Source organism: Perca flavescens, chromosome 20 (assembly GCF_004354835.1).
Source record: "Perca flavescens isolate YP-PL-M2 chromosome 20, PFLA_1.0, whole genome shotgun sequence".
NCBI lineage: Eukaryota > Metazoa > Chordata > Actinopteri > Perciformes > Percidae > Perca > Perca flavescens.
This window is the reverse complement of record NC_041350.1, coordinates 2,156,169-2,166,168: the sequence shown is the minus strand read 5'-3', so window position 1 is coordinate 2,166,168 and position 10,000 is coordinate 2,156,169. Positions and strand designations below refer to the sequence as shown.

Genomic DNA, 10,000 nt, shown 5'->3' with positions numbered 1-10,000 from the left:
GACAAACATCAGCAGCACCACACGACTGTCCAGACACTACCTCGGGAGAAATGGAAAATTAGCTCAAATCTAAAGAAAAATCTCTTTAATACGCATTACTAATTGTTAGTAATAGAAAATATGTTTTATTTTCCTTGTATCACTTTACTAAGCACCAGTGGACCGAATGCCCCTCACCTTCCCATTTAATGGTGTCTTTTTCCTTTCCTGCCCATGTATGCTTTCTTTGTTCTGTTTTTAGGAGCTGTATTTTCATTTTAGTTCAGCTTCAGGTAGCATTACAGTAAAAAGGCCAGTTGCTTCCCTTGTGTCTGTGTGTGTGTGTGTATGTGTGTGTGTGTGTGTGTTACCTGATTGTGTGTGTGTCTCTGTGTGTGTGTCTCTGTGTGTTTGTGTGTGTGTGTGTGTGTGTGTGTGTGTGTGTGTGTATCAGTTGTCAACAATGCGTCACCAGATGGGAAACTCTGTTAGCTAAATCTAGCCCCAGTTTCCCACTCTGATTCCCAACAGGAAGTGAAATTAATGGTGACGTTTTCACTTGGAAAAATGTTTTTCCGATGTCTGTCAGTACCCGATCCGTTCCACCTGCACAATCCGTTCTGCGCATGCGCTGTGGTACGATGATTTACGACCCTACCCGATCTTTAACCACACTAGCCTCCAACGGGAAGCTAACGTTAGTTTAGCTAATAGCTAATTCGGGCGGACCACTAGGTGATTATAGCGGTCTGCCGTTAGCCTCCACTGGGAAGCTAACGTTACTTTAGCTAACAGTTAATTTGGCTAACCGCTAGCTGATTGTAGCGGTCTGCCGTCAGCCTCCACAGTTAAGCTAACGTTAGTTTAGCTAACAGCTAATTCGGCTAACCGCTAGCTGAGACAGCATGTAAACTTTAAAAGACCCTCAAAATAAAACTTCAAAACAAACGTTAACATATATAACAGCTGTTACGTCAGTTCTGCTTTACTTGTGCTCATTTAAAATACAATCACTCAACACTCGTCTTTATTGTTACTGTAAAGTCTTAATTTTGCTGTAGCCTGGTTTTCCCGTTATGTTTGACTTAACGTTATTTTAGACTGAATCTAGCTGTGCGTTCTGCCCGCACGATCCATTCTGCGCATGCGTTATTTGTCGGCTAGCGGTTAGCCGAATTAGCTGTTAGCTAAACTAACGTTAGCTTCCCGGTGGAGGCTAGCGTGGAACAGATCGGGCAGGTCGTAAAACAGTATTATCATCTGTGCATGCGTGAACATCTTGCGCAAGCGCAGAACGGATTGTGCAGGTGGAACGGATCGCGTACTGACAATAGGCTCGTTCGAGATGAGCCAGATCTGCGCAGAATCGATCACCGGCGATCGCCGCCCAATGCATGCCGGTTAGATTCTTGTCCGACTTGATCCCGACTTGCTCTGACGTCTGATTGGTTCAGAATCGACTTAACATGACGATGTTTTATATAAACGTTTTATTGATTTTGAATCGGAGGGATTTTAACTGCTATTTGTCTGATTTAAAGGCTTATTCTGTACAGAACACCTGTTGTGAGGCTGATAGTTACGTTTAGAAGTCATAGAGACTAAATCTGTTCAGATTACAGATCATCTACAGTCTGTTGGTGATTAAAAACAGCAACAGATCAGATGTAGAGCATTCTGACAGCTACTCTGTCATAATAAAATCAACTGGAGACTGTGTAGGAGCTGATATACGGGTCTGATAACATTTTATTAAATCGGAATCGGACCACAGTGTTTATGTCACTTCCTGTTCAGCCTGAAGGCTGCTGGAATCAGCTGGAAAACTGTCCGACTTGAGAGCGGATTTTTGTCACCGCCCCCCGCCTCTGCCGCCTGCTCTCGTCCACTTTACAGGCGAGGCGCAGTTCATCTCGAACGAGCCTAATTCTGTCCCTTCACACCCGTCGCCTCTCGGTACGTCACTACCTGTTTGTGTTGCAGAATCTGGAGCGCGACCTGCAGGAGGCGGAGCGCCAGTCGGCCCACGTGAGGCGTGTCCACCTGCAGCAGCTGGAGCTTCTGCGGGCGCAGCAGGACCAGCGGCTGGTGTTTGTGCAGCAGCAGTGGGAGGACGGCCTGCAGCAGCTGGGAGCCAGGTTCGGCCTCGAGAGGTCAGTAGCACTCAGAGGAGACACCCCCCACACACACACACACACACACACACACACACACACACACTGGGATATTATAATAATAATAATAATAATAATAATAGATACAGTACAGGCCAAAAGTTTGGACACACCTTCTCATTCAATGTGTTTCTTTATTTTCATGACTATTTACATTGTAGATTCTCACTGAAGGCATCAAAACTATGAATGAACACATATGGAATTATGTACTTAACAAAAAAGTGTGGAAGTGGAATTAGTTCCCTTATTAATAAAAAAGCAAAGGGTGGCTACTTTGAAGAATCTAAAATATAAGACATGTTTTCAGTTATTTCACACTTTTTTGTTAAGTACATAATTCCATATGTGTTCATTCATAGTTTTGATGCCTTCAGTGAGAATCTACAATGTAAATAGTCATGAAAATAAAAAGGAAACGCATTGAATGAGAAGGTGTGTCCAAACTTTTGGCCTGTACTGTACACCCACGGTGTAAGAAGGAGAGGTACCGCAGGTCCTTCATCCCGGCCGCTGTCAGACTCTACAACACCCGATAATTGTTGTAGTTTTTTTTTTTCGGGTCCTGTCTCAATCACCCACCACTCAGCATGGCTCTCTGTATATATTTCTTATTATCTGTATTTATTTTTTTCCATCTGTATTTATATCTTTTCCATTCCAAGTACTTACTTTTTCAATATTATTTATATTATGGTCACACTTAAATATAATTTATATTATGGTTAATTACTTTCGCTGTTATGTAATTACATATTTTTCAATCAAATTTCACGTCAATTACTTACTTACATTACAGTATTTTCTTTGCACTATGGCCACCTCACTTTACTTAAATACTTTTTATATAATGCCACTTTACATTCATTCAGTGTTTTTTTTTTGCACATTATCTGTTTTTTATCCTGTTGTTTGTTTGTTGGTTTGTTTTTATTGTGGAAAAACTGCTGCTGTAATAAGTGAATTTCCCCATTGTGGGATAAATAAAGTATTATCTAATCTAATCTAATCTAATCTAATAATTAGTGATGCACCGATGTGAAAATTGTGGCCGATACAGATAACCGATATTAACATTGCTGTTATGGCCGATACCGATATTTACCGATGTCGATATCTCTGTATAGAAAACTAATTTTTATGATAATCAAATTAAGAACTATTTTCCAAAACGCATTTATTTTTTATGATTTATTTTCCGAAATGACTGATATTCGGCACCTTTACCTGTGTGCAAAATATGACTGTCATCAGATTTTCAGAAGAAAAAAATTATATTTATATAATTATATAACCAATACCGATGAAAAATGACCATATCGGGCCGATATTATATCAATGGTCAGGGGATAGGACCTGTATATGTAAGAATGGACGCCTGGCCAATAGTGTGTGAATGCTATTGAAGGGCGGGTCTTGGCGTGGCCATAGTGGGAAAAAAAATATTGCTTCCCCCCTTGGGGATGACAGGGTTACTCTGTAGGACTGCAGGGGGTACGTGTCCCCCTAGGGGTACTCTGGAGGACTGCAGGGGGTATGTGTGCCCCTAGGGGTACTCTGGAGGACTGCAGGGGGTACGTGTCCCCCTAGGGGTACTCTGGAGGACTGCAGGGGGTACGTGTCCCCCTAGGGGTACTCTGGAGGACTGAAGGGGGTATGTGTGCCCCTAGGGGTACTCTGGGAGACTGCAGGGGGTATGTGTGCCCCTAGGGGTACTCTGGGAGACTGCAGTGGGTATGTGTCCCCCTAGGGGTACTCTGGAGGACTGCACGGGGTATGTGTGCCCCTAGGGGTACTCTGGGAGACTGCAGTGGGTATGTGTCCCCCTAGGGGTACTCTGGAGGACTGCAGGGGGTACGGGACACTTTGCAAATGTTTTTGTCACTTTTTCCGAAGTTTGTCGCTTTTAGGAATTTTTTGTCACTACTAGTGTTGCCTTCAATCTTTCTACTGTGTTTTTTTTTTTTTAAGTATTTATTTCTATTTTCGACCTATTATTTCCTTCCTTCTTTCTACCATCTTTTTCCAAGTTTTTGTCTAATTTTTCCATCATCATCTAAATGTTTTCCTGTTGTTTAGTAAATCTATCTCTGACATCGCTGGATTTTTCCTCTTTATAGACACTTTTCTTTTCTACCAACAATTATTCACGCTGGTTAGGGGGTACATGGCTTAGAAACACTGTTCAAAGGGGGAACATTATTGAAAAAGGCTTGAGAACCAGTGGCTCTAAGGGATCTTCTAGAGCTGGGCGATTTGTTTCCCGATGTTGCTTTTCTTTAAATAATCTATTTTATTAACTTTAATTTCTTATACTGCACTGTAACTTTTATTCTTATACTGCACTATCAATTTTATTCTTGTCTTTTAATGTTTTTAATTTGTTTATTATTGTTTTTTAATTGTTTTCTAACTGCTCTTTAATGTTTTATGTAAAGCACTTTGAATTGCCCTGTTGCTGAAATGTGCCATATAAATAAAGCTGCCTTGCCTTGCCTTGCCCTAAAAAAATCTGCAATTTTTTTATAAAAAACTCGATTTACGATTCAAGTCAATTTCCCCCCCTTCCATTTAAAACAAAATAACTGCGAACTGTAAATATATTTTAAAAATATATATTTATTGTATTTAATTAAAGTGCATCAACATAGACAAAATTGCAAAGGCAAACCCTTTCTCTAAGTGAAAAGTCACTGTGCAGTGTGCAATAAAGATTGTTAAACATCCAAATTATTTATACTGTATTTGGATCGATTTTTTAAAAATATGAATCGATTTGACCTACCAACTCGATTTTTAAATCAAGTCGATTTTTTTCCCAGCCCTAGGATCTTCTTCTGCTGCCTTCAGATTCATGATGTCTCTGTTTTTGTTTTGTTTTTCTTTCAGGAAGCAGATCTCGTCCCACTGCCGGCAGCAGCGAGCCGATCTGGCGGACGCAAAGTTCACCGTGGAGCAGCAACACAAAGCCGTGATGAACGAGATCCACAGACTGTACAGTGAAGGCATCGCGGCGTACGAGAGCGCTCACGAAGACAGGGTATCTCACTGGGGCGGAGCGAGGGGGTGGCTTCTGGGGCTCGAGCCTCCGAATGTTTTATCAAAAGCCCCGAATCTTTTAGGGTTTTAAAATAACTTCAACTTTGTGTCATTTCCCCCTCACTCCTCTGACTGAACCGGCAAATCAATGGAGCAAAAGTTCTGTTACATTGGCCATATCAACCTTCATCCTGGGAACTCTACTGTAAATAGGTTTCAAGATTAGTAATGCTGTTCATGCCAAATCCCTTCCCTACCTATGTTATGCAACTTAAAAAATTTTAACATCAGACAATTTTTGCCTCTTCTTCGGTGGCAGAAGTGAAAATTAGTCATTCTCAACACTTGTGTTCTGGTTTCAGAATGAAGACAGTTGGAGAAGAAAAGATACAAAATATGATATAGGCTCTACAGGATGATTCTTTGCCTGTAACTATCATGTTTTCCCCAAATTATGTAAAGATTTTAGTAGGGCTGCCACCCCTTAGTCGATTAGTCGACAAATCTGTAATTTTGGTCTTAGTCGACTAAGATTCCTTTAGTCGATTAGTCATTTTTTATGCTTATTCATGCTTAATTACTTATTTCCAAGAAACTTCTGAGCACATTTCTGGTAAACACAAGATTTCAAGTGGTGCTTTTGCAGGATTAATTGTGGAGAAACTCAGTTTTACAGATGGTTAATTAACTACATTTATATTGTGCTTTTCTAGTCTTAACCACCTCTCAAAGCTCACAGCTCTGTCAATTAAATCAACTAATCGATTAGTCGACAAAATCATATAAGTGTTAGTGCAAATACTGTAGATGCCGTAAATGGAGCATGACCCCGGACCCCCTCCTAGGTTTGGGCTGAGCCCCGAATGTTTACAAGAACTGGCTCCACCCCCGGTATCTCACTGCCTTTCTGAGACACACTTACAGTCTGTAGAACAGCGTTTCTCAAAGTCCGGACCCAGGCCATCCTATGGGTTATGAACCAACAAGAGGTAGATTTGACGCCCCCTTTAAAGAAAATTAAAGACAACCCACTCCCCAAAGGAGGTAAAAATAACCATTCGGGGGTCCATAAACTTTGTATATATCCTTCTTACCCGTAAACATGTTTCCTACTGACTTCAGACACCCCTAAAGTGGACCGTACCATCTTAAAGTTGCAGTGCACGTCTCTTTTCTTTCTTACGTATGTTTTGTATACCGAAATTTTAACAATACAGGAGAATAGTTAAAGACACTGTTGACTGCGAAGTTAACATTTAGCAAAGCTCTTCTTCACACGAGCGATAACCAGTAGTCCTAGTATTCTCCCATCATGCAACACTGTGCAAGTTTGAAGCATTTCATTTAAACCTATTTCACATGTATTTAAAACATTTAAATGTAGTTAAATTGTAACTACTGAAGTAAAGAACGTTAATATAAAAGCTGAGCTGCGTCTTTCTGAGTCTCTCTGTGTCTCTCTGTGTCTCTGACTCTGTGTCTGTGTCTCTCTGACTCTGTCTCTCTGACTCTGTCTCTGTCTCTGTCTCTGTCTCTGTTTCTCTGTCTCTCTGACTTTGTGTCTGTGTCTCTCTGACTCTGTCTCTCTGACTCTGTGTCTCTGTCTCTGTCTCTCTGCATCTCTGACTCTGTGTCTCTGCGTCTCTGACTCTGTCTCTCTGCACATCTGACTCTGTGTCTCTGTCTCTCTGCATCTCTGACTCTGTGTCTCTGCGTCTCTGACTCTGTCTCTCTGCATCTCTGACTCTGTGTCTCTGTGTCTCTGTCTCTGTCTCTCTGCATCTCTGACTCTGTGTTTCTGCGTCTCTGACTCTGTCTCTCTGCATCTCTGACTCTGTGTCTCTGTCTCTCTGCATCTCTGATTCTGTCTCTCTGCGTCTCTGCATCTCTGACTCTGTCTCTCTACGTCTCTGACTCTGTCTCTCTGCATCTCTGACTCTGTCTCTCTACGTCTCTGACTCTGTCTCTGTCTCTCTGCATCTCTGACTCTGTGTCTCTGCGTCTCTGACTCTGTCTCTCTGCATCTCTGACTCTGTCTCTCTGCATCTCTGTCTCTGTCTCTCTGCATCTCTGATTCTGTCTCTCTGCGTCTCTGCATCTCTGACTCTGTCTCTCTACGTCTCTGACTCTGTCTCTCTGACTCTATGTCTGTATCTCTGTCTCTCTGCATCTCTGACTCTGTCTCTCTACGTCTCTGACTCTGTCTCTCTGACTCTATGTCTGTATCTCTGTCTCTCTGCATCTCTGACTCTGTCTCTCTACGTCTCTGACTCTGTCTCTCTGTCTCTCTGCATCTCTGACTCTGTGTCTCTGTCTCTCTGTGTCTCTGACTCTGTGTCTGTCTCTCTCTCTCTCTTTGCGTCTCCGACTCTGTGTCTCCGTCTCTGTTTGTATGTGTCTCTGACTCTCTGCATCTCTGACTCTCTCTCTCTCTGTGTCTCTGAGTCTCTGTCTCCATCTCTGTTCGTCTGTGTCTCTGACTCTCTGACTTCCTGTCTCTCTGTGTCTCTGTCTCTCTTTCTCTATGTGTCTCTCTGTGTCTCTGACTCTCTGACTTTCTGTCTATCTGTGTCTCTGACTCTCTGACTTTCTGTCTCTCTCTGCCTCTCTGTGGACAGAAAGCGGCGCTGCTGCTGGAGAACAAGGGCACGCTGAGGGAGAAGCTGCTGCAGAACCAGGAGGCCGAGCAGCTGTGCAGTGCCGAGACTCAGCAGCTGTCCCTCCTGCTCTTCAGAACGCAGGATCTGGTGGAGAAAACCAACGCAGACATGAGGAAGGTCAAGACGCTGCAGGTCAGTGAGAGAGAGGTCACGTCGCACAAAAAACACTCCTAATGAATCACGAATCCTGCTCTGTAACTACTGGATAGGGTTGGGCACCTAGAACCGAATCCTACTTGGAATCGTTTGGGATCGTTTGGAGGATTTGGTTTCAAATCTGATAATGGGTTCCAAATTTAACATGCACAAGTTTTGGTTTCCGTAGCGGCCAGGCGCTTGTTATGTTGCAGACATTGAACACAGTAAGAACTAGCGCTCTAGCGTGGCTTTATTTTACATTGATAAAGCCCCGTCAAACTGCCACCCACCTTTGAATCAAAATAAAACTTTCCTCTTATTTGTGAAATAAGCATGTGACCCGTTTCAACTCCACCACTCAAAGAATCGGAATCGAGAATCGATGAGAGAATCAAAAGGAAGAATCAGAATTATTAATATCCAAACGATGCCCAACCCTACTGCTGGATGAGAATAACTTCATAAAGCACTTATTAAAACAAAGTGCTTAACGAGATCAAAATAAAAGAGCTGACAAAACAATTATACATTTTTTTCAGATTAAATATTAAGTGGGAATTTTTTAAATAAAAGCATAATTTAAAGATGACGAAATGTAATGATCCAGGGTACAAGCGGCTGAAATGGGTTTCCTCAGGAGGGTGGCTGGCGTCTCCCTTAGAGATAGGGTGAGAAGCTCAGTCATCCGTGAGGAGCTCGGAGTAGAGCCGCTGCTCCTTCGCGTCGAAAGGAGCCAGTTGAGGTGGTTCGGGCATCTGGTAAGGATGCCCCCTGGGCGCCTCCCTAGGGAGGTGTTCCAGGTGACCCAGGACTAGGTGGAGGGAGGTCCAGCTGGGAGGAGGCCTCGGGGAAGACCCAGGACTAGGTGGAGGGAGGTCCAGCTGGGAGGAGGCCTCGGGGAAGACCCAGGACTAGGTGGAGGGATTATATCTCCAACCTGGCCTGGGAACGCCTCGATCCCCAGTCGGAGCTGGTTAATGTTGCTCGGGAAAGGGAAGTTTGGGGTCCCCTGCTGGAGCTGCTCCCCCCGCGACCCGACACCGGATAAGCGGACGAAGATGGATCGATGGATGGAAATGTAATGATATTTTCCCTTTGTGCCGATAATACCAGGGATGCACCGAATCCAGATTTTTGGGGTTCGGCCGAATACCGAATCCACTGGTTAAGATTCTGCTGAATCCTCCTCCCATCCTCAGTCCATTAACACTGTCACTGCCCGATGTGAGTCGAGTGCAGATGTGATTTGCGCATGCGTCCCTTTGCGACAAGTAGCCTACAAGATGCTAACGAGAGACTTCTGTAATGTCAGTACAAATTGACCTACAACGAAGTTCGTTCAATGCTGGCTACAAGTTAGCAATCAAACGCAACAAAGGCTGTCACCTGAATGGAGTTAGCAATCAAACAATCATAGATAGCTTTTTTGAAATGATTTCCATCTTCTGTTATTGTATGTAAAGAGAAAAGTTTATTGTTTTATGGATTTCACAAATTTCAGGATGACACGTTATGCCGTAAACCGTTTAAATCTGAGCATGCAAGACTCACATCGGGCAGTGACAAACACAGTAAACACATGAATGAAGTAAACAGGGACTGTCCTTCCTTTGCCATACCTTAAGTTGTTGCATTCTGGCTGCTGTCTGGAGATTCCTTCGTGCACAACTCGTATTCTTTCGGATGTTTCAGACCAGAGGTTGTAACAGCGGCCATGTTGTGTATAGTTTAGGGTCCTCGCCACCACCAGACCAATCAGCATTGAACAGATTGAACATGTAGCTGGACTTGAATGGCCTTCTTTTGACTGAAAGTACTGCCAAACAACAACTTTTTCTGCTCACCAGATCCATGTCCACTTTCTCACAGCCTACTGCATTGAACGCTCCACCTACGTAAACACCTTCCCGTAATCAACGGCGCCGTCACTACGACGACCAGCGTAGCGCGCCGAGTGCAAGCGTAGGGTTCGGTTCCCTGGGAAAAAATTCTAATGTTCGGCAGAAACAG

General features: G+C 43.3%; 1 protein-coding gene across 2 annotated transcripts in view; it reads left to right on the top strand.

The window, feature by feature from the left end:
* The window catches only part of drc2 (dynein regulatory complex subunit 2), a 31,691-nt gene that overhangs the window by 9,680 nt on the left and 12,011 nt on the right, over positions 1-10,000 (top strand). For both annotated transcript variants that reach the window (XM_028565065.1, XM_028565066.1), the window contains exons 4-6: positions 1,963-2,132; positions 5,043-5,193; positions 7,811-7,984. In XM_028565065.1, the coding sequence (XP_028420866.1) occupies positions 1,963-2,132; positions 5,043-5,193; positions 7,811-7,984 (495 nt within the window). The remainder of the gene's footprint in view (positions 1-1,962; positions 2,133-5,042; positions 5,194-7,810; positions 7,985-10,000) is intronic.